The 25,670-nt window shown below is 44.1% G+C and overlaps 1 protein-coding gene across 1 annotated transcript in view; it reads right to left on the bottom strand.

Annotated features, from left to right (window-relative positions):
- PMM1 (phosphomannomutase 1) overlaps positions 1–25,670 on the bottom strand; it is an 89,510-nt gene that overhangs the window by 54,740 nt on the left and 9,100 nt on the right. Inside the window, exon 2 of the mRNA XM_082265113.1 lies at positions 11,530–11,647. Within this exon, the coding sequence (XP_082121239.1) occupies positions 11,530–11,647 (118 nt within the window). The remainder of the gene's footprint in view (positions 1–11,529; positions 11,648–25,670) is intronic.

Below are 25,670 nucleotides of genomic sequence, written 5' to 3'. Positions count from 1 at the left end.
GTTTTGGAAAGTTTATTAAAAATCTTCATCCGACTCTTCTTGTCTTCTCCTCTCCGGGGTCTTCTCTGGGGTCTTCTGCTCTTTTGCTGTCCGCCCTTCTTGTCTTCTCCTCTCCGGGGTCTTCTGCTCTTTTGCTGTCCCCCTCTTCTTGTGTTCTTCTCTCCGGGGTCTTCTGCTGTCCCCTCTTCTGCTGTCCTCTCTTCTTTTCTTCTCCTCTCCGGTCAGTTCTGCTCTTTTGCTGTCGGCTGTCGGCTGTCTTCTTCCTCCGGTCCTCCTCCGACGACGTCTCCGCTGATTATGCCTATCTCCGGTCTCTTCAGCTTATTATATAGCCATTAGGGGCGTGGCCCCGATGACGTCATCTGGAGGCCCCGCCCCCTCATGTCACATATGACGGCATCTGTGACATGAGGGGGCGGGGTCTCCAGATGACGTCATCGGGGCCACGCCCCTAATGGCTATATAATAAGCTGAAGAGACCGGAGATAGGCATAATCAGCGGAGACGTCGTCGGAGGAGGACCGGAGGAAGAAGACAGCCGACAGCCGACAGCAGAAGAGCAGAAGACCGGAGAGGAGAAGAAAAGAAGAGAAGACAGCAGAAGACCCCGGAGAGAAGAACACAAGAAGAGGGGGACAGCGAAAGAGCAGAAGACCCCGGAGAGGAGAAGACAAGAAGGGCGGACAGCAAAAGAGCAGAAGACCCCAGAGAAGACCCCGGAGAGGAGAAGACAAGAAGAGTCGGATGAAGATTTTTAATAAACTTTCCAAAACGTCTCTTGTCGTTATTTCCATACACTGCCTTTTATGGGGTGAATGGGTAGGGGTACAGTGTACCCCATACCCATTCACATAGGGAGGGGGTCCGGGATCTGGGGTGCCCCCTTGTTAAAGGGGGCTTCCAGATTCCGATGAGCCCCCTGCCCGCAGACCCCCACAACCACCGGCCAGGGTTGTGGGGATGAGGCCCTTGTCCTCATCAACATGGGGGCAAGGTGCTTTGAGGTGGGGGGTGCAGAGCTCCCCCTGCCCCAAAGCACCAACACCCCCCCATGTTGAGGGCATGTGGCCTGGTGTGGTCCAGGGGGGGTGGGGCCGCTCGCTCGTCCCCTCCCCTTTCCTGGCCTGCCGGGCTGCATGCTCGGATAAGGGTTTGGTATGGATTTTGGGGGGGACCCCATGCCGTTTTTTCGGCATGGGGCTACCCTCAAATTCCATAACAGACCCGAAGGGCCTGGTTTGGAACCCTGGGGGGGACCCCCACGCCGTTTTTTTCCCATTTTGGCGTGGAGTTCCCCCTCAAGATTCTCACAGCGCAAGTCGCCCCGCAAGTCGGATCCGACTTGCGGTGTTGCGGTGCGACCTCCATTCAAATCAATAGGATCCCATAGGGAACCATTGATTTTGAATGGAAGAAAAAAAAACGCTGCTAAAAGCAACGTGGCAAAACGTGCAATAACGCCAATGGAAAAAGCTACTGAAAGCACGTTTTTACAGCTGCTTTTTCCGGCGTCAGAACTAACTTTGACGTACGTTTTTTCTAACGCCCCGTGTGCATGGGGCCTAATGATCATACCCTTGTATTTTGGCTCTGAAAGACTAATTAACCACAGAGATGCAGATGCAGAGCTCCCTCCACTATCCCAAAGAGGGTGACTAAGGGCAAGGAAAATGTAGCCCCTATATATTAAAGTGGTTCTAAAGGCGCATGGTTTTCTTTTTTACCTTAATGCATTCTATGTAATAAGGTAAAAAACCTTCTATATGCAGCTCCCCCGCCAATACTTACCTGAGCCCGATCTCGATCCAGCGCTGTGAATGAGAGCTGAGGCTCTTGCCTCTCTCCCTCCTCATTGGCCCAGAGACAGCAGCAGGAGCCACCTGCCATGGAAGCGGGGGTGGGACCGAGCCAATGAGTCAATGGACACACAGAGCAGGTTTGGTAGCGAGCACGCACTAGTGCCCAGATAGCAAGCGGCTTGCTATGGGGGGGCATTCGGCGGGGGAAGGGAGGAGGCAGGAGCACCAGCGGAGGGACCTGAGAAGAGGAGAAACAGGGCTGCTTTGTGCAAAACCATTGCACAGAGAAGTATGACATGTTTGTTAAATAAAAAAGAAGTGATCCTTTACAATCACTTTAAATATATAAAATACTGAACATCAATATCCTTTATCATGTCTTAAAGTGGTGTTCCACTCATTTTTGTGTTTATTAAAAGTCAGCGGCTGCAAAAAGTGAAGCTGCTGACTTTTAATAAACAAACACTCACCTGTCCCATGATCCAACGATTCGGCTGCCCGAAGCCTCGCGTCTCTCCTTCTCCTCTCCACGGCGCTGGCATTGCAAAAGTGGGCACCCGGCTGTGACAGCTTGTGTCCTCACAGCTGAGGGGGGGGGGAGGTGGGGGGATTGCATATGCGCGTGGCGTGCAGTACCTTCCCATTGGTTGAGCAATCTTCTCGGACCTGTGACATGTTCTAGAACAGGGTATGCAAACTGTGGCCCTCCAGCTGTTGCAGAACTACAAGTCCCATGATGCATAGCAAGACTCTGACAGCCACAAGTATGACACCCAGAGGCAGAGGCATGATGGGAGTTGTAGTTTTGGAACAGCTGGAGGGCCACAGTTTGCATATCCCTGTTCTAGAAGATTGCAAGGAGGGAGGGGGAGAGGGGAAGGTCCGCTCAAGCTTGCTTAAAGTGGAACCTCCCCTTTTGCTGCCAGGCCCTGCAATCTTCTTTTATCTTAGGTGGTCAGATGATTTTTTGCTATTTTTCACTTTTTCATCATGTTTCACTATTTTTGACTTACAGCTTTGACAGTTTGTAAAATATCCCAAAACTATACTGTACAATTTGTTTTATAAACACAGGCCTGTAGAAAAAAATCATAGTGCTGTTAATTTTGTACATTCTACAATATATGAACACGTTTATCAAAACAATATTTTCAATAGAAATATAATAAAATTATTAGCATGCACAACATAACATCCCTTACAAAATCCATACTTTATCTAAAAGATAAAACTCCATCGAGTTAATAAGTAAAAAATAAGTGTAAATTTTAAATTGCGCATTTTTGCGAAACAGTGAAGATCAAAAGTAAAAATGTAAAAGTCTGGTGCTTAACTTTACACCTAATGCCTGATCCACAGTGGTAATGCTTGATCCACAATGATACATGTGGACTGAGCTTCAGGTGGATTTTATACATTCAAATGCTTTCTGGCTCTGTCACTTCAGCAGGAACACCTTGTGTTTGATCCTGGATACCAACCAGACCAAGGTGTTCCCCCCGTTTGAAAAACTGCAGAGACTATACCTTATAAACACCTAATGTCAATCTTTTGGCATTAGCCCTCAATCAAAAGAGTTGACCGGTTTGTAGCAATGACAAAAAACCCTTGGGCAGACACAGCAGATGCATTGTTGGCTCCATGAGACTGCTACACTCTAAAATATCCTTATCTGTCAGTGAGACTTTTGCATTACCTACTTTAAAGTGGGGAGGATTCTGGTAAACCAAGTGGCTCTGGATTGGTCCAGCAGGTCATGATACTCAGATGGTGAGCATCAGGTAGTGGACACTCCTTGGGGTCTACCACTTTGAGAAGACCCATTGTCACAAGGGTCTCTTTTACCACCCTGCTTTATAGCCACTGACTTAAATGGCTTGGCTGTTCAAAGCCAAATGCGGAAGGACAGAGGATTATGTGGTCATTCCCACCATGCACCACCACAAGGCTAACAAGTCAAAGTTTCTCAAGATTTACTATCATACTTGGAAGACACATATCAGTGTTCCCAGGCACCACTGCCTCTTGTCCGCATATTTTGTTCAGGGTGTTATTCACAGCGTGGTCAGGCCTACGTTATCACTGTGGGAGCCTAACCTCTCAGAAAACGTCATCATTCCTACAAGGTGAGAAGAGTCCTGGAGCTGATACCTTTGTCTTTTAAGCCTTCATTTTTTGTCCCCCATAAGACTCTTTCCTGTCTAACGGGCCGTACACACTTGACGAAAATCGGACGAAATATCCTCCGATTTTTCTCTGTCTTCTCAGCGTTCATTACCGTTTTTAGTCGACAGTGCATAAATGTTCACAAAATTTCTCGTACGATTTTTCTTTTTTTTGGCATATTTCGGGTTGTCAGCAACTTCAGATCATGCGCGGTCTTTCGTATCCGATTTTTCACGGACGGACTGCATACACATTAAACGAAAATCGGTCGTCTGGGGACGGACGAAAAAAATTTTGGTGTTTGTCCCTCCGTTTTTTTTTCCTTGAAAATGTCGGCATCGGCTGCTGAAAGTTGTGTACACACTAGGAGAAAATCGGACAATTTCACATCGGGTGGGAATTTTCGGCAGATTTTCTACTAGTGTGTACCCTGCTTTAGGTGGTAACAGCTTTCCACTGTAATGAAGATACTGTGCTTCTTGCTTTTTCCCCCAAGCCAGTCCACCCTAAGAAAAATACCATACATTCTTTGGATGTAGTCAGGGTGAATAGGTCACATACCCTGTTTGTGTTTGCAGATGGCCTACATAGGGCCGTACAGCATCCCCTGCTACTATTACGGTATATGCTGGATGAGGCAAACCATTGTCCAAGAGTATGCTATAAAGCACTGTGAACCATCAGTCTCGGTTACAGAGCATTTTACAAGATTCTGGGATTTCCATCATCAGGCCTTAGTTTCTCAGGCAGCCACTTGGTTGTAAGTTCATACTCTCACTAAGTTTTACAAGGGAGTTTTCAAAAAAAGTATGGACTATCACTTTAACCACTTAAGCCCCGGAAGATTTTACCCCCTTCCTGACCAGGGGGTATTTTGCGATTCGGCACTGCGTGACTTTAACGGACATTTGCGCGGTCGTGCGACGCTGTACCTAAACGAATTTGACGTCCTTTTTTTCCCACAAACAGAGCGTTCTTTTGGTGGTATTTGATCACCTGTGCGATTTTTTGATCACGCGCTATAAACAAAAAAAGAGCGTCAATTTTGCAAAAATAACAATATTTTTCACATTTTTTTATATGAAATTCCCCAAAAAAAAAAAGTAAAAATCAAAATTTTTTAACATTTTCAGCCAATTTGGTTTATGCTACATATGTTTGGTAAAAAAAATCGCAAAAAGCGTATTTTGATTGGTTTGCGCAAAAGTTATCGCGTTTACTAACAAAGGGAAAGATTGTCATTTTTGTTGTTTTTTTTTAACGTGTAATGGCGGCGATCTGCGATTTTTTTGCGGTACTGCGACATTGCGGTGCACAGATCGGACCCTTGACTGATATTTTTGACACTTTTGGGGTTACCAGTGACATTTCTACAGTAATCAGTGCTATATATATGCACTGTTACTGTAAAAATACACTGGCAGTGAAGGGGTTAACTTTATTTGAGAGGGAGGGGCTGTGTGTGTCCCTAGGGGCGTGATTCTAACTGTGATTGGCTGTGGCTTGAGGTGTAGTTACACTGATCAACGGTTCTACATAGAACCGTATGATCAGTGTCTCTACACAGGGAGAACTGTTTACACAAGCTGCCTGCCTTTCTCCCTCTCCCCCGACGATCGCAGAGTGACTGGCGGACATCGGGTCCGCTGGTCACACGCGCACGCTCGCTCCCCAGACCCTCCCAGGCTAGTGACGTACCGATACGTCACTCTGCCTGTGAGGGGCTGACCGCCGCAGTATATAGTCGTGCGGCGGTCGGCAAGTGGTTAAAGTAGTCACTGATATAGCATTTGCATTTTGAACCTTTTTTTTTTTTTTATTCAAAGTATTAAATATAGAGGTTTGTAGAATATCCACTACAGGACTCTCTTAGCAGCTCAGTGCAATTACTCTCAAATATTAATTGTTGAGATAAAATATTAGGGTACGCATTATTTTCAGTTAGTTATTAGTCCCAACACACCTTGCTGACAAATGTGCATTGCTACATGCTGCAAAGAGCAGCAACACATGTACATGCATTGTGATGTACTTCCAGAAATTTGGTGCATTCTTGTTTGTTAGGCAGCCTATTAAGGCTGGGCTTACACTAGTGCGAACACTGATATCGCATGTGATTTGCACCGCAATGCTGTGCAGATCACATGCGATGTCTGTGCGATGCAAAATCCGCCATAAATTTCGTATGGCTAAAATCGCATCACATTTGGACCAAAATGGTACAGGACCCATTTTTTGGCTGCACTGGAATCAGATGGCATGAGTGGTCACACCCATGCTATCTGATTACTGTACCATTTCACAGTTTGCATTGCGATCTGCGAATCGATCTAGGGGTGTCATTAACTTTACATTGACACCTGCAGCGGTTCGCAGATGTCAGTGTGAACCGTCTGTGATTTAGGTGCGATGCGGGAACCCGCCCAGGATTTGCGGAGTCTCCTGCATCGCATCAGTGTGAACCCAGCCTTAGGCTATGTTCACACTACTACATCGCAGCAATGCATTTTACACGCATTGGCGCAATTCAGTTCTATTCATTTTTATTGGCAACCCAATGCACCTTGGAAACATGTGTTGCAGTGCACTGCCAGAAATAACATGCATTGGTGCATTCTGATGTGTTAGGCTATCCTTTCAAATGAATAGGCTGCCTTAATGCAAAGCATATGGATACATGGAATAAAATGCATTAATGCATCCGTAACAGTGTGAATGGACCCTAAGAGAACAGGTCAAGATGAATCCATTAATTTTGACTTTTTAGGCTGATGTCACACGAGTGAATCTGCTGCTGGTGACACATCACCAGTGGCAGAGTCATGTGCAAGGTCCTTCCACTTGTCTCAGTGGAATCACTCTTTTGCTAACCCCTGGCTAGCAAAGGAGCAAATCCATAGAGACTTGGAAGTAATCTCTTAGTGATCCTGATTCTGCAAACCTGTTGCATTATCGGGATCAACTGTGTGGCATTGCCCTTAGTGACTGGCTCTGGTAGTATTGTGCAGATCTTCTAGTGCAGACAGCAGTTTCTTTTCCTAAAGCTTTACTCACATTACATTTCTCTTATAATTGGGGCCCATTTATATGATATTACACATTCTACAATGCAACATGAGCAGAGTTGGATCTGATTGTCTGCATTTCCAAGATTTACAAACCCACCAGGCTCCACCTGTAACTAAAATATAACTTTTTGGAAGCCATACGCTTTAGTGTCCATTCACACTACCGCGACTTGTCAGGCGACTTGTCAGCCTGACAAGTCGCGGTCCATGCAGTGCTACAGGACCCGTTCTAATAGTCGCTCTGACTTAGAAAAAGGTTCCTGTACTACTTTGGGGCGACCTTGGAGCGACTTGCATAGACATTCATTATATGAAGTCCGTGCAAGTCACGCCAAAGTCGCAGTGCACGGGACTTCACAGGTCGCCCCTGAAATCGGAGCGACCTAGTGTGAACCGGCACTTAACAAATTTAGTTTTTAGAAATTATGTGATAGATCGTTACAGTAACATTCAACTTACCTGTTAGCCAAAAATAACTATTTAAACACCTCTACTAATCAGGTCTGGAGGTGTGCATAGAAAGGTGGGTGTGAGTTGCCAGGCAAGGAGCTGGCATGTTTTAAAAGCCTTTAAATAACTGTTTGCCTTTGTCAGTAAATAGGTCTGTTAAACACAATGACACATCCTCCCCTCTGCAATTTCATGTTATCGCTTGAGGAAATATTGGACACTTATCTTTTTATGGACTATTATTTACCATCTAGTCCCGGTTCACATCAGTGTGATGAAAGACATCCCATGTGATTCGGAGCGCACTGCTGTGCAAATCACATGCAATGTCTGTGCGATGCAAATTCAGCCATACAGATTGTATGGCTGAATTCGCATCACATTCGGACACAACTCACACAGGACCCTTTTTTGGGTCCGCAGCAGAAACAGATCGCATGGTGGTTCACACCTATGCGATCCGATTCATGTCCGAACTGAAATATGTTCGCACTGCGATATGCAAACTGATCTGCGGGTGTCATTAACTTTGAAATGACACCCCCAGCGATTCGCATATGGCAGTGTGAACTGCCTGCGATTTGAATGCGATGCGGGAACCCACAGTGCATTCGCATACATGTGAGCCGGCACTGAAGGACGTTATTACATATGTTGTTTATGCATGAGATTTATTGCAGTTTTTAAAGCTGTTTTATAATAATTATTTTCAAATACGAATACCCATTTTGCATTTGGTTTTCTATATAATAGATTTGTTTATATAGCAATGCTTCTTTATTTTTTGGGAACACTGCAATATTTGCAAAGAAATATTTTTTTAGATGATATGTCCTAAACACACTCATCAATCCTTCCTCTGCATTGTGGTTATAAATGCCATTGTGCCTTATTAAGGCCTGGTTCACACCTATGCATTTTTTAGAGCATTTTCAGTTTTGCAGAAACACACTACAGTCCATTTATCATGGTTACTTATGGGTCATGTTCACATCTGTGCATTTTATAGAAAAGGTCAGGGACTTTTTTCTGGTTATTGGTTCCATAGACTTCAATGGATCAAAAACGTGTATTGAAAAATGCAAAATGCACCTGGACTATGCAAATGGAAACCTGGATAGGTGTGAACTAGGCCATAAAAGAAACTTACAAAGCCAAGCTTTGCTGCCAATTTGAGCATGTGAGATGTGCAATATTAGTACTGGCACTTCTGTTACAACCAAATAAAAATATCATTATCTTTAAAAAAATAAAACTAAAGTGAAATGATAATCAAACCCCAAAACCAAAAAGTAATATGTTGCAGCTTACCAGTCTATTTTTGTGGTGGCTGCTTTAGTTTCGGAAAACAGCCTCCATCCCTTATACTAAATATGTTGTATCATTTTTCTGGCTAAGCACATTTTCAGCAAGCATAGAAAATACCTGTTCATCTTTCCAGAAATGCATTGCAGAGTCATTGTCACTTCCTGTAAGCTAAACTGGAACTAGAAGCATAAAACAATGTTACCTTTCTTCTATAAACCTCTACTCCCATCACCCAACATATAAAAGGGTTCAAAACAAAGGCAGACATGTTTGAAGTCTAGAATGGGTGGCTGCCATGGCTCCGTCCATAAATACACTATATTGCCAAAAGTATTGGGACGTCTGCCTGTACACGCACATGAACTTTAATGGCATCCCAGTCTTAGTCCGTAGGGTTGAATATTGAGTTGGCCCACCCTTTGCAGATATAAAAGCTTCAACTCTTCTGGAAAGGCTGTCCACAAGGTTTAGGAATGTGTCTATGGGAACGTTTGACCATTCTTCCCTATAAACATGGATGAGCGAGTTTGGGGTGGGGGAACTTGACTGGGCTACACAGAACCCCGACACCTTTGGAATGAATTAGATCAGAGACTACAAGCCAGGACAGATGTTAGACGAGAAGGCTGGACTCGTAGTCTCCTCTCTAATTCATCCCAAAGGTGTTCTATCAGGTTGAGGTCAGGACTCTGGGCAGGCCAGTCAAGTTCCTCCACCCCAAACTCGCTCATCCATGTTTATATGGACTTTGCATTGTGCCCTGGCCTAAATCATTTGGTGGAGGGGGGATTATGGTGTGGGATTGTTTTTCAGGGGTTGGGCTTCGTCCCTTAGTTCAAGTGAAGGGAACTCTTAAGGTGTCAGCAAACCAAGAAACTTTGGAGAATTTCATGCTCCCAACTTTGTGGGAATAGTTTGGGGATGGCCCCTTCCTGTTCCAACATAACTGCACACCAGTGCTCAAAGCAAGGCTCAAAAAAAAAAACACAGATGAGCGAGTTTGGGGTGGAGGAATCTGACTGGCCTGCACAGAGCACCTTTGGGGCAAATTTGAGCGCAGGCTGCGAGTCAGGCCTCCTTGTCCAACATCAGTGCCTGACCTCACAAAATGCTCTTTTGGAAGAATGGTCAAACATTCCCATAGACACACTCCTCAACCTTGTGGACAACCTTCCCAGAAGAGTTGAAGCTGTCATAGATGGAAAGCGTGGACCAACTCAATATTGAACCCCTCAGACTAAGACTGGAATGCCATTAAATTTCATGTGTGTGTAAAGGCAGGCATCCCAATACTTTTGGCAATATAGTGTACAATGGAGGAATGAACATATTCATCCAGGGACAGAATCTGTGTTGTTTGTGGGATCGTCAACTAAAAATGAAAGCACTTGCCAGATATAAGGACTGCTAGGCTGCAAAACATAAAGGAATTTGGGCTTGGATACATTTTAACTAATTTAAAGTTAACATATGGTTTGTCAATGCACTTCAAAGCAACATGTTCATTTTAACGCTTTACTGGCTTATTCTCAACTTTCCTTCACTCCCCAGTTCCTCTGTTTGGTCACCGGAAGCAAAGGATAGTATGTCACATGCTTCCCATACCTAGAAGTACACAATATTTTCTTCTGGGAGTAAAGAAAAATATGAGCTTTTTGTGGGGCCATCATTGAAACCCTACTCCAATTTTTTTTACTAGCTTTAGTAGGAATAGTATCAGCTGTATAGTAATAGCATGCTTGATTTCTTCATACAGCTTAAATTAGATAATAAAGCTCTTCTTTTGTCCCTTATAACTGCCAACATTGGTGGTATAGGTATGATAGACACCAACACTTCGCCATTCACAAAACACACACGAGCAACATCATCACAGACAAGATTTTATGACTTGCCAAGCACAGACGAAGGAAGGGGCACAACACCAGCTTTGGTGTCTATCATACTTGCAGTGCTAATGTCCACAGGGGAACAGAGGAACAGTAGAAGGTAAATTATATAGAGAATCCAAAAAACATTTTTTAAGCTGTGTCTTTACACAAAGCCAGCATGCTATTAGTACATGGCTGATGTAAACAGGTACTAGTGGGTCATATCCTATCTAAAGTTAGTAAAAGGTGGTGCCTGTAGTTTTTTCGTTTTTTTTTTTTAATGAATCTGTATCTTTGTCCAGCAAAGGCATAGCATAGATTTGTTATAGGGCTATTGCACATGGGCGTCTGAATCCCCCCCCCCCCCACCCGCACCCAGGCAGCCCATGTGCTGCTTATAGTCGCCTACAGACATGAATGGCTGTGCACCAGGTCTACGGGCATATTCAAGCAAACACGTGTATAGCGTACGGGCATATTCAAGCAAACACGTATATAGCGTACGGGCGTATTCAAATCATTTTGTACATGGTGGCAAATTAACTGCCCTGGGTGTCAAATATGCTAGTTACCCTACAACACTTATTTTTTTTTAACTTCCGTAAATCCATGGATCAGGTTAATAGGCTGTAGGTTTTTAGCAGGGGTTTCCCAAGAAAAAAAAGCTAGAAAGGCTGATGTCATTTCTGGTTAAATTTTGACGGTCAAGGGACAATATAATAATTATTGCATATGTCCCAATTATATGGTGGAAATTGTGGCCCAATGTAAGCAATCCAGATAATAATTGTTCAATATGGCTTCTTAAACACAGGCACCCAACACAATGTATATAGGCAGCTTTTAAGGAATAAAAAGCCTTATTACCTTGATCGCCTTCTCCAAGCTGTTCTGCAATCTTTGAATAATCCGAGCCTCCTACCACTCCAATCTTTACTCTTTGTCGGAGCTTCAGTAAAAATATGTCTACCTCAGGGTCCACTTTCTGTGAGGAGAAGAAAAGGCTTTTTCATTTTCAATAAACTGTTTTCATGTGTCTGTACAAAACATGGCTTTGGATTTTTCCAACAGCTGTTAAGGTAAAGGGAATTCAAAAACAAAGTGTTTCACTGTGGCAGGATCCATGAAGTTAAAAGAGATGCATGGGAATATTTTTATAGATTTATACTTACTGTTCCTAGATGGATGCAGCATCTGTCCAATGCTGCATCTTTCCCCCGATGCCTCTGCACTGAGAACCGAGCGATCAAACACCGCCGATCGCTTGGTTCTGACAGCTTCCTGAGCAGAGAGCTGCTGACTGTCAGTCAGCAGCTCTATGCTCTGCCCCCTCCTCACTCATTGGAGCGCTGGGCTGTGGAGGGGTGGGGAGCGGCCGGCTCAGGCTCTCAGCGGCTTGTTGAGAGCCTGAGCCAGGTGTCAGTCATGGGATCTGGCGGATCCCAACTTCCATTGTCGTGATGACGCGGTAGCCGGACTGACTTCTGTGACATCAGCAGAGAGTTGAATTCAGCACGCTCTCTGCTGAAAATGGGTCACAGGAGTACAGAACAAACTGCACTCCTGTTATCCATAGGAGATGTACAGCCAAACAAGCTTTGGCTGTACATCTCATTTATTAAGTGACACTGTTCTTTTTGGTAAACATCAACACCACCTAAAAGTGACATATTTGCATGATAGCTGTCAAGCTGAAGCCTCACTATGCTTGGGAACTTCAAGCTTGGGAACTTGAGCTGAATCCTCACTATGCTTGGGAAGATCCAAATAATAATCTTCATGTGATGTTCCCCTCCAACCAAGTGATTCACCACCGGTGTAAAGACAAAAATGGCCTCTTACCAGAAATAAATCATATATGTGCTTAAAAAACCACTGTGATAAAAAAGCTGCTGCTCCCTTCTCCTTCCAAATAGGCAGGGCGGCTTTCTCAAATGGGTCCTCACATATATTGTATCCACCGCAGAGACAAAAAATGAATGAAGGCTGCATTACCCTTTAAACATTCTTTTATTTATAAAGTGTTGCACTTACATGACAGAAGAAATATTCAGGCTGGAAAGTTATTAGTAGTAGAGAGGATTTTCCAAAGATACTGCAGCACGGACCGCGAGTGACGTTGTGACGGCACCCCTCCTTGCTGATGCGTTTCCTCCAATAGGACTTCGACAGAGATAGGGAGCAGCAGCTTTTTTTGAATACTGACCCAAAGGGAGAAAGAATTTCAGTGACCATTTGCTTTCACCATCCCTGTTGCACAAAGTACAAGGCTTGCCTGGCCTTGGTCATTGCTTTTGGTGCCCCAGCGTTGTCCACTTAATGTCCCATTGCTTAAGGGATTGTTCAGCACATGACACAGAATGGCATAGGTCTGTATGGCTTGTAGGGACAGTAGTCATGTCCAAAATGTTTTTTCATATATGACTGCACGCATATACTAGATTATTACTTGTGCTGTTAGTGATATGTCTAACCCTGAGTCTTTCAGTGAGTAAACATAAGTTTTTCCTATTATTCACATGGTGGGGAGTTATACAAATAGGACAAAGGAAAATGAGAATAGGTCCTTTTAATATATGTTTTATTTGGAGATGTGCACTATGATACTATATAGTATATGCTTTCTATTACCTGTCTCAGAGAGTAGGAACTTTACCACCGCAGTCCCATAAAAATGATCCAATTGGTGATTTTGACAAGGTTCGTCAAAATCCACAATCCCCATATTTGCAATATTAACATGAATGTCCACGGTTGTGTTTTAAAGCTTTGCTAAAGGCTAAGATGTGAAATCTAGAAAACATTTTACTGTTTCTGATGGTATCTATTCTGTGCGGCACAATGCCTCCCATTTGCAAGAGCTTTTGAGTAACGTCATTTCTCCAGCATGAGTGCAGTGAGTGCCCTTCATCTGGACTGTCAGCTCAAAGTAATTGAAAAACTTTGCTTTATTCAGGTCATATTTAACATTTTTGGGAGAAGCAGGTACGGAAAATGCAATATGACTTTGGTGGTTTGCAGCTTAATGACATATCTTCAGTTTTAATAAACTGCTATAGGTAACACAAAAAAGTTAATTTGCTCTGGTTTGAATTATTCAGGTAGATCCTTCTTGTATATGGATGTACCTGGTGACTTAAAAGAAGGAAGCCAGTCATTCTGACTGAAGACCCATGCTTGGTTAAGTTTGTATAAGTTATCAGCCTTTGCTACAGAGGCAGGCCTGCTGGAATGAAGATGGCTTCTATGCACCCATTATTAAACAAGTACCAGCTAACATGCTAATGTTATCCAATAATAACAAAACTATTTTTTTCTCTGTTTGAGCACAAAGGCAGTTATATTCTGCTGGTCCACAAAATACTGTATAAAACGATATAAAACAAAGTATTGGTAGGGGTTAAATTTTGCAGCTCCTGCTGTTTTTGATATGCATGCCTTTACTGAGGATTCAGTTCTGGGAAATTAAAAAGTAGGAAGAAGTGTTATTACTCAACACAAATAAATGTGTGGTGGGAGTTTCTGGTTAATTGAAGAAAATAAGAAGCCTTAGTTTATTTTTTTCTGGGGGGGGGGGGGGGGGCTGGAATATGCAGAAAACACATTAGTTATGTGTATTGGTATATACTGCAGGCGGCTGCTTCTGGTAAGAATTTTCCTTCAGTGAATCCTTCATAGCTGCTGAATACTGCCCTGAGTTGCCGTCTTCCAGTGCTGTGAGAGTTAAAATGGTTGTAACCCTAAACAAAAAAAAAAAAAAATCCTGTTCCTTTAAGGCATAATCTATAGCAGAGTGCTTTTGCCATGCTATTTGTCCCTTTCTAAGTTGTAATATACCTGGTTGATCCTGCCTGTTCCTGTGTCCCCCTGTCTGTGCTGACCACAGTAATTATGGCTGCTGAGCCACAATACCGTAGTCAGTTTACGTGCCTCCGTCAGCCTGCTCTCTGCTGCGAATATCTCCCCCTCCCTCCCTGCCTGTCAGCCTGAAAGTGGTTCTCTTCCCCGTACCCCCTATTTAGCAGCTAAATGCCTTCTGGATTGTGCAGTTCTGTGGATAGAGGAGAGCAGTTGAGTGAAAGGATATCCATTGCTCATTCACTGAACGCAATGCACTTTATGAAAATAGTAACATTACCTCTCTGAATGGCTGTGTAGGGGACGGGGGAGAGGTGCAACTTTTCTCAGTAGCAGCAGTTTCTGCTAAACTTCACAGTATTGAAAGACAGACACTAAGGGCAGCATCCAGTGGCTATAAATGAGGCACTCCAGGAAAGAATTTTAACAGAAGCAGCCATCTGCAGGTAATTGGATACACACCTTTACACATAACTATTGTGTTTGGTGCTATATCCCCCCCAAAACTCTAAAGGTTAGTGCTAATGAACAAGAAAAACAAACAATTTAGTATTTTATATTAATTGCTCCCTTCAATACATTAGCAAAGTGTGAAGTAACTGTAGCACCCTCTAGTGTGCTGGAATTTAGTGTAGTGTGTGTTAGAAGTTAGTGAAGGTAGAATATAGTTTAGCTCAGGCCTAAGCCTGAGCTATGGAATCTGGTTTAAGGTTTGCTAAAGTTCAGGGCTGGGTGATTTATCCTGGCAGCACTCCTGGTGCCTCCCTCTGGTCTAGAAGGTTTGAGAATATTCTAGAATTTAGTGGGTGGTGGTTAGGAGGAGCTGCCTTGAATATTTTTGGAGCCTCAGCCAATTCTTAAGAGGTAGGCTGGCAGGGGGCTGAGACCACTCCATAAATAGTAATGGACCATGCCAGCAGGGGCAGTCAGGTGGAATATGTAGATTTAGTGTTGAGGAGGCTGTCAGTGGCTCTGAGGGGTACCCCCTAGTCTGGGGATGGGGTGTCCTGCCTTGGGCCAAGGCTCAGTTGCTGAAAGGTTTCTTCAACACACTGGAGGGGGCTTTCCTGGAGGCACGGCAGCAAGAGAGGAGAGAGTGAGTAGCAACAGTGTATGGGACTAACAGACTAACGAGGGAGAAGACATATGTAGCCAGTCTCCCTGAAGACAGCGGCGTTCTTTAGTCTAAGTCTTTATCCTTGAGAGATCTCCTGAAAGTCAGCCGGGGTGGGCTGGTGAACAGTCAGTCATGTGGACTGGTGTGAGAGTTAGCGTGGAGGGCTAGTGAAGGGGGCAGCTGCAGCCAGGTGGGTTTGCAGTGCTTAAAGAGGTGGTGCTGGGAGCAGTGGCCACTGGTAAGAAACATGGGGGTTGATTTACTAAAGGGAAATAGACTGTGCACTATGTAAGTGCAGTTGCACGCATTTTCCCAAGAACTTAGTGAATGTGTTGAAGCTCTGCTGATTTCCATCATCCAATCATGTGCAAGCAAAAATGCTGTTTTTTTCTTTAATTTTCCTTTCACCTGTTTGGGTATTCTCTACAAATTGAAATTTTAGCACATTCACTATGCTCTGGGCAAAATAAATTAACTGCGCTTGCAAAGTCCACAGTCTATTTGCCCTTAGTAAATCAAACCCTTTGACACCTTCTAAGGATTATGTATAGAAACAATAAGCCAATCACTAGTTCAACACAGGCCTCCCTCTCTGACACGCCAGACTCCTCAGTGCCACAGCTGTACCCAGTACTAAAAAGGTATTGACACCTATAGGGGGAACTCATAGTTGCTGACAGGTAAGTGTGACACAACTTTTCTCAGAGGTTTGGATTACTGGACAAGAGGGAAGGAGAGGCTTGCAGCATGGTTAAGGTCAGGGGTCTCAAGCTGGTGGCCCTCCAGCTGTAGCAGGAACTACAAGGCTCATCATGCCTCTGTCTATGGGAGTCATGCTCGTAACTGTCAGCCTTGCAATGCCTAATGGGAGTTGTGGCTCGGCAACAGCTGGAGGGCCACCAGTTTGACACCACTGGTTAAAGTACATGTTAGTGTAGCAGGTTTTCCAGGCATTGGGCCTGATGTGGGTCTGCCATTGTTACCGGTGACACCTTCAGCCCATTTAAGCTGAATACCCAAGTGTGAGAGTGGAGACAATGACCATTCCAGCATCTTTGGTTTGTTTTGTTTATTTGATAATGGGGATGGGAGAAGGGAATGAGTGGGATACTCCTCTGGCTCAACTAGGTACAACTGGGAAACGTTGCAGAAGAATGCCTGTTAGCGCTGTCTTGACGCCAGTTGGATGTCGAACCAACGCTTGCTGACTTGCTGAAAAATACTGACTTGCTGAACTGTGCTTGAACTTGACTTTTGACACTCTGGTTAGCTCAAAAAGTCCTGGACTGTACCGAGACTTGACTCTTGCCACTCTGGTTAGCTCAAAAGTCCTGTAAACAGCTCCCTCCAGCCCTTCTCTGACTACAGTAGCTTTCTGTAACTGCTTGTGCTGCTGCAACTCTTAACACTGTATACTGCACGCTGAACACTTTAACTCTTCAGGGCCCAACCGCTGGCGCCCCCTTTACACTTCAGGGTCCTCTCACTAGGCACCCCCTCTACACTTCAGGGTTCTCTCACTAGGCACCCCCTCTACACTTCAGGGTTCTCTCACTAGGCACCCCCTCTGAACTTCAGGGTCAACACTGGCACCCCCTTTACCGCTAGCTAGCTCCTGGATCCCTTGGACCTTCACCGGAGCAGTCCCCTCTCAGCTAGACAGACCCCCAGGGGCAGTTACAGTACTCACAAACTGGGAATGCTTTCCTGAAACTGGTTCCCCTTTACTCCGCTGGTCCTCAGCACACCGGATCCTCTCTGCAGCTCAGCTCAGCTCTCTCTGTCCCCTCAGGCAAGCCGCCTGGGACACCCGATCCTTCTGACAGGAGGAGAGACAGCCGTATTCTCCCTCCTGGGACTCTGCTTCCTGCCAAAGACGCTGCGTCATGCGCTCCCCTCAAACCTATACCCACTCCCAGAATCCTGTGCGGCAGAATCTCCCTTTCTGGGGTAGATACAGGCCTGAATGTGCCATTAATTGAGTTTCCTCCACTGCCCAATGAGAGTCCTCTCTTGGAGCCAGTGGGGAGACTCCCCAGTCTCAATGGCCACACCTGGGAGATATGACAGCCCTTCTGTTAGGCAGCCAAGGCCCGCTATACTTTGCCTAGCACCTACCTTGTAGGGTGCTACATCAGCATAAGAAATAAGTAAAGACACGATTCAGTAAGTCTCCTAAAATATATAAACTTTGCAAGCACAAACTTGTAAAAGGTGTTTTATCTATGTTTGTATGTAATGTTTCAACTAAATGTCAGTATAACAAGACAAATATAACACAGCCTCACTACAATATACATAATGTACCTTTATAAAGATAACATGATGAGTAAAAACAAGATAAGAGGTAGGTCAGAGGTCGGGTGTTATGGTAGCCGATACGTCAGATGAGCATTATTCACAACATGTTTTTATGTGCTAGTAGAATAATAATATTTAACTCTGAAACAGCTGTTTTGTTTTATTAGATATCCTTATCATGCAGTTTATATTATTGCTTCTTCTAAATTACAAATGGCCATAGTCTTTGATAAGTAATTTAAAATGTTGCAAAAGCTAAAGGATTTTTACCTTAATGATGCTCCCCCCTGTCCCCACCTAAATACATACCTGAGCCCAGTGTCCAAGAGCAGTGGCTCTGCTCACTCTCCTCCTCCTCACTGGACTTAGTGTGAGCAGCAGGAGACATTGGCTCCTACTACTGTCAATCAAATCCAGTGAAGAGTGAGTGGGGGGCAGGGCAGGGCTGAGCCCAATTGTGTGTGTCAAAAGATGCACATAGTGCAGCTTGGGATCAAACCCACATGATTACCCCCCCCAGCAAGCAGTTTTCTGGGGGGGATTTGAAGGCACGAGGAGCCAAGAGTGCTGGCAGAGGACCCCAGAAGAGGAGGATTAGAGCTTCTTTGAGCATAAGTAGTTCACAGAGCAGGTAGGTAGAACATGTTTGTTATTTATTTTTTTTTAAAAAGGTCCTTTAGAATCACTAAGTTTTTAAATAGATGTATTGCTGTTGTAAAGAATACCTTGCGATTTTGCTCAGATGTAAACTCATAAAATTGAAAAAGTTGCAAAGTACAAACTGAATTGAAAGCACAAACAAAATAATTGGATCTGTTCAATTCATAGAATGACGAATCAGACTTTTCCAGATTTTGCTACAAAAGTAATAGAAGCAAAATTTGGTGGAAACTCATCCTACATTAAAAAGAGAAGGCGGCATTATTGGTGGTAAGATCTGCCCCTGGATGGATCTTTGACAATCTGTCAGGGCCTAAAACACGTCCACTGAACACATGATAATCCACATCAAGTGCAGTAAATATATAAACAGAAATTTATTAAATTTACTGGTAATTCTATATTTTTTTACACAATATCTTCTCTAAAAAAAAGGCTTGTAGGATGAATTCCATGCTACTTACTATACCTCCTAAGAGAAACCAGTATTCGGAGAAACTAGGGCTGTCCTTTTAAAAATACCAGCTGTATGGCTATCTTATGCTTCAATATTTTGAGTGCCTGATCTGGAACAAGTGTGCAGCAAGCGATAGTAATAAAGTAAAATGCAAAAAAGGAATCAAATGAAAAAAATGTAAAAGGAAACCTGCTGCCCACACATGTGCACAGAAATGCACCTAGGATGTTTGTATGTAAACAGCGATCACGTAATACATTTTGGGCATCATCATGCTGAATTGAGAGGAATAATTCTATTGCAATTTATGGTTATTTGTAAGCTGATGAGCTGTTAAAGGTTTTTAAAGTGTCACCTATAGAAAATGTTATTTATCATAATTGTCAGCCCTTTCATGGCATTGACACACAGAGTTTTTTTTGGCTTGAAACTTATATTAAATCAATCTATTTAACACAGTTTCGTCTTTTACATTTTTACAAAAACAACTTGAATTATATTGTGTTTGTGTACACTAAAACTAATTTTAGTGTACTTTTTTTTTACTGAAAATATAGGTTTGCAAACAGTTGTGCAGATATTGTGCAACATAAAAATGTGCAACTATCATCTTTTTATACAACAGGTTCTCTCATTTCAGAAAATATATACGGATTTGGGATTCTAAGTAATATTCATGCCTAAAACTAGCATTTTACCTTGCAATGCATTTTGAAAGCACCTTTTTTTGCATGTTGTTCTTTGAGGAAACATAAACCTAAGAAGGTAATTTGATTTTCAAATACATACATCTAGGTTCTAGGGTAAAGCTGGCAATACATGAATAGAAAAGCAATCATTAAAAAAAAAAACCTTTCATTGTAGATATAGATCTGTTGAACGACTGTGTTAACACGATCATTGTATGGAATTGTTTTCCACATATTATCAATCATTAACTACGTAAATGGTACATTTTTTGTTGATCAATGATCTCTCTACTAAGGTTTAGAAAATTGTTTGTTTGTGCAACAAAATTCCGACATGACAGATCTTTCTTTTGGCATAAAAGAGAATTGAAATGCGCTCACTAAGTTGAATGATCAGGCTTATCGAACACTTAAATCATTTTCTATCCATGAATGGCCAGCTTAAATCTTATACATTAAAATACATTAACCGGTTGCCGACCACTTACCGCATATTTACTGCGGCAGTGTGGCTCTCCCAGGCAAACCGGCGTAGGGCTACGTTGGTCGCTTGGCAGCAACTAGAGGGCGAGTCAGCGGGGAAGCCGATGCAGCGGGCAGGCGGCTCTGACTGCCGCCTAACACCAGCGATCGTTCCCCGCTGAGAAGGACGGTAGGCTGTTGTAAACACAGCTGACCGTTCTTCTCCCTGGAATGATCATAGAGCCCCTGTGATCCTTCTATATAGGATCACAGGTCTCTATGATCATTCCACAAGCCCCCCCCCCACAGTTAGAAAAATGCCCCTAGGTACACATTTAACCCCTTGATCACCTATACTGTTAACCCCTTCCCTGCAAGTGTCATTATTACAGTAACAGTGCATATTTTTAGCACTGATTACTGTAGTAATGTCACTGGTCCCCCCCAATAGTGTCAAAAATGTTGTGTTTTTGCTCTCACTCTCTCACACCGATCACTTGAAGCTCAGCATGGCACCTCATGGCAAAGAACTCTCTGAGAAACTGAAAAAAAAAAAAAGAATTGTTGCTCTACATAAAGATGGCCTAGGCCAGTGCTGGCAAACCCTGGCACCCCAGATGTTTTGGAACTACATTTCTCATGATGTTCAACTACACTGCAAAGTGCATGAGCATCATGGGAAATGTAGTTCCAAAACATCTGGGGTGCCAAGGTTCGCCATCACTGGCCTAGGCTATAAGATGATTGCCAAGACCCTGAAACTGAGCTGCAGCACGGTGGCCAAGACCATACAGCGGTTTAACAGGGCAGGTTCCACTCAGAACAGGCCTCGCCATGGTCAACTAAAGAAGTTGAGTGCATGTGCTCAGCGTCATATCCAAAGGTTGTCTTTGGGAAATAGACATATGAGTACTGCCAGCATTGCTACAAAGGTTGAAGGGGTGGGGGTCAGCCTGTCAGTGCTCAGACCATCCGCCGCACACTGCATCAAATTGGACTGCATGGCTGTCGTCACAGAAGGAAGCCACTTCTAAAGATGATGCACAAGAAAGCCCCCAAACAGTTTGCTGAAGACAAGCAGATTAAGGGCATGGATTACTGGAACCATGTCCTGTGGTCTAATGAGACCAAGATAAACTTATTTTGCTAAAATGGTGTCAAGCGTGTGTGGCGGCAACCAGGTGAGGAGTACAAAGTACAAGTGTGTCTTGCCTACAGTCAACCATGGTGGTGGGATTGTCATGGTCTGGGGTTGCATGAGTGCTGCCGGCACTGGGGAGCTACAGTTCATTGAGGGAACCATTAATGCCAACATGTACTGTGACATACTGGAGCAGAGCATGAGCCTCTCCCTTCAGGGCCTGGGCCGCAGGGCAGTATTCCAACATGATAACGACCCCAAACACACCTCCAAGATGACAACTGCCTTGCTAAAGAAGTTGAGGGTAAAGAAGATGGACTGGCCGAGCATGTCTCCAGACCTAAACCCTATTGAGCATATGTGGGGCATCCTTAACCACTTTACCACTAGAGCATTTTGCTGTCTTAAGTCTGGGCCACTTTTTGCGATTCGGCACTGTGCGACTTTAACTGACAATTGCGCGGTCATGCGACGCCGTACCCAAACGAAATTTACGTCCTTTTTTTCCCACAAACAGAGCTTTCTTTTGGTGGTATTTGATCACCTGTGCGATTTTTACTTTTTGCGCTATAAACAAAAAAATAGCGTTTATTTTGAAAAAATAACAATATTTTTAACATTTTTTTATATGAAATTCCCCCCAAAAAAGATGTAAAAACCAATTTTTTTTAAATTTTTGGCCAATTTGTTTTCTGCTACCCATGCTTGGTAAAAAAAATCGCAATAAGCGTATTTTGATTGGTTTGAGCAAAAGTTATTGCGTTTACTAACAAAGGGAAAGATTTATGTCATTTTTGGTGTTTTTTTTTAACAAGTAATGGCGGCGATCTGCGATTTTTTTTGCAGGACTGCGACATTGGGGCGGACAGATCGGACCCTTGACTGACATTTTTTACACTTTTGGGGGTACCAGTGACATTACTACAGTAATGAGTGCTATAAATATGCACTGTTACTGTAAAAATTACACTGGTAGGGAAGGGGTTAATTTTATTGGAGAGGGAGGGGTTAATGTATGCCTGGTGCTTACTGACGTGTGGGGGGGGGGGGGTGACTGTGTGAGACAGGGACAGATCGGATGTCCAGCTATGCTGAACACTCCGATCTGTCACTCCCTGTCACTTAGGAGATCCGCCCGCTCTGTTTACACAGGCGGGCGGATCTCCAAACTCGATTCCCCGACGATCGGGGCAGAGCAGCGGCGATCGCCGCCGCTCCTCCCCTGGCCCGACTCCCGCTGTGAATGAAAACAGCGGGAGCGCGCCTACAGGGGGAGGAGTCTGGCGACGTAGGTCTACGTCGTCAGACGGGATCGTGCCACTTTGCCGCAGTAGTACTCCGGTACATAGCGGTAAAGTGGTTAAACGGAAGGTGGAGGAGCGCAAGGTCTCTAACATCCACCAGCTCTGTCATGTCGTCTTGGAGGAGTGGAAGAGGACTGTGAACCTGTGAAGCTCTGGTAAACTCCGTGCCCAAGAGGGTTAAGGCAGTGGTGGAAAATAATGGTGGCCACACAAAATATTGACACTCTGGGCCCAATTTGGATATTTTCAATTAGAGGTGTACCCACTTTTGTTGCCAGCGGTTTAGACAATAATGGCTGTGTGTGGAGTTATTTTGAGGGGACAGCAAATTTACATTGTTATACTAGCTGTACACTCACTACTTTACATTGTAGCAAAGTGTCATTTCTTCAGTGTTGTCACATGAAAAGGTATAATAAAATATTTACAAAAATGTGAGGGGTGTACACACTTTTGTGAGATACTGTGTGTGTGTGCGTGTATATATAAATATGGGCAGGGGCTGACTGGGAACTTTTAGCCCAGGGGGCAAGTACAAACCAGAGGCCCATGGTGCAGCGACTCAGCCCCCCCTCCCACTCTCTCTTCCTGGCCTCCTCCTGACCCCCATTCCAGGCTGATGCTCTGCTCCAGGTACTCTCTACTCACCGGCCAAATCTGGTTTCCCAACCTGGCCAGCAGGAGGCAGTTGGGGGGAGCTGGGACAGCTCAGTCGAAGCTGGCCGGAGGAGGAGAGTCTCCAGTGGGGCATGGAACTGGCTTCTGCTCAGACACAGCTTACACCATCCATGCTGGGGGGAGGGCTGCGCTCTGTCCTTGTCTTTATCCCACACTAAGTAGGTCAGCAGTGGAGACTTTTTACTGCTCTTCACCAGGCTTGTCTGTGGCAGAAGTGGTGCACCCTTTTCATGGGGCATCAGAGTGGCCTGGGGGGCAATTACCCCCTGGCCCAGTCCTCCCCTGTATATGGGTGTGGTATGTACATTCATTTTTTTGTAGGTATTTTTATTTTATTAGATTTTGTGTATGGTATTTCTACACTCACCAGATACTTTATTAGGTGCACTTGTTCAATTGCTTGGCAACACAAATTGCTAATCAGCCAATCACATGGTAGCAACTCAAAATATTTTGGCATCTAGATGTGGTGATGATGACTTGCTGAAGTTCAACTTGAGCATCAGAATGGGGAAGAAAGGGTAATAAGTGACTATGAACGTGGCATGGTTGTTGGTGCCAGACAGGCTGGTCTGAGTATTTCAAAAACTGCTGATCTACTGGGATTTTCACACACAACAATCTCTAGGGCTTACAGAGGATGGTCCGAAAAAGTGAAAATATACAGCGAGCGGCAGTTGTGTGGAAAAAAATGCCTTGATGTCAGACGAGAATGGGCAGACGGTGATTGAAAGGCAACAGCAAATAACCACTTGTTACAACCAAGGTATCCAGAACACCATCTCTAAACGCACAACACATCAATCCTTGAATCAGATGGGCTACAGCAGCAGAAGACCACACCAGGTGCCACTCCTGTCAGCTAAGAATAGCAAAGAATTTGCACAGGCTCACCAAAATTGGACAAATGAAGTATGTAATATTTTATTGGACATTTTTTTTTCCTGATTTCTGCTACAGACACAATCTCCCTATAAGACAGTGTACATGTATGGTAACAGATATACATTTACTGTGACACAAGGACTCTAAATACAGTGCCTTGAAAAAGTATTCATACCCCTTGAAATTTTCCACACTTTGTCATGTTATAACCAAAAACGTAAATGTATTTTATTGGGATTTTCTGTGACAGACCAACACAAAGCGGCACATAATTGTGAAGTGGAAGGAAAATGATAAATAGTATTCAAAATTTTTTACAAATAAATATCTGAAAAGTGTGGCATGGATTTGTATTCAGCCCCCTTTACTCTGATACCCCCAACTAAAATCTAGTGGAACCAATTGCCTTAAAAAGTCACATAATTAATAAATAGGGGCCACCTGTGTGTAATTTAATCTCAGTATAAATACAGCTGTTGTGTGAAGCCCTGGGAGGTTTGTTAGAGAACATTAGTAAACAAGCTGCATCATGAAGGTCAAGGAACAGACCAGACAGATCAGGTTTAAAGTTGTGGAGATGTTCTAGGCAGGGTTAAGTTATAAAAAATATCTCAAGCAGAGATCTACAGCTCAGGTGGGAGAATCTTCCACAGGACAACTATTAGTCGTGCACCCCACAAATCTGGCCATTATGGAAGAGTAGCAAGAAGAAAGCCATTGTTGAAAGAAAGCCATAAGAAGTCCCATTTGCAGTTTGCGAGAAGCCATGTGGATGACACAGCAAACATGTGGAAGAGAAGCATGAAGTGCTCTAGAATTTCCTGGTAGAGGGCTGCACTGACTTTGGACTTGATAAAACACAGTAGACCAACACCAGCAGATGACATGACCCCCCAATCATCACTGACTGTGAAAACCTCACACTGAACCTCACGTAACTTGGATTCTGTGCCTCTTCACTATTCCTCCAGACTCTGGGACCTTCATTTCCAAATGAAATGCAACATTTTCCACAGTCCCTGATGATTTGGGGAGCCATTTCATCTGCTGGCATTGGTCCACTGTGTTTTATCAAGTCCAAAGCAGGGATAGGCACAAACCAAGGCTGTGGTGGGCATTTTCCAAAGTACCAACCTTAGTGAAGGACACCAAGCAGAGGCGTAACTAGAGCCTTCAGGGCCCCGATGCAAGAAACCATGAAGGGGCCCCCCCAGATCCCTGGCCGGGGTCCTTCCCTTCAAGCCCAGGGCTCTTCCCACTAATCCTGGGGCTCTTTATTCTCGTTGCATGGCCTTTTATTACGGTCCCGCAGCAGGATCCTTTCACAAGTTCTGCAGTGGGCTCCCTTCCTGCAATCTTGGGGCCTCCCCACAGTGGTGCAATGCCAGGGCCCGGTCGCAAGCGTGACTTTTGCAATCCTGGAAGTTCACCCACTGGTTTGCTACTGGGCCCCCTG

Source organism: Pelophylax lessonae (genome assembly GCF_965119305.1).
Source record: "Pelophylax lessonae genome assembly, chromosome: 8".
NCBI classification, from domain to species: Eukaryota; Metazoa; Chordata; class Amphibia; order Anura; family Ranidae; genus Pelophylax; species Pelophylax lessonae.
This window is presented reverse-complemented; position numbering and strand designations above follow the sequence as displayed.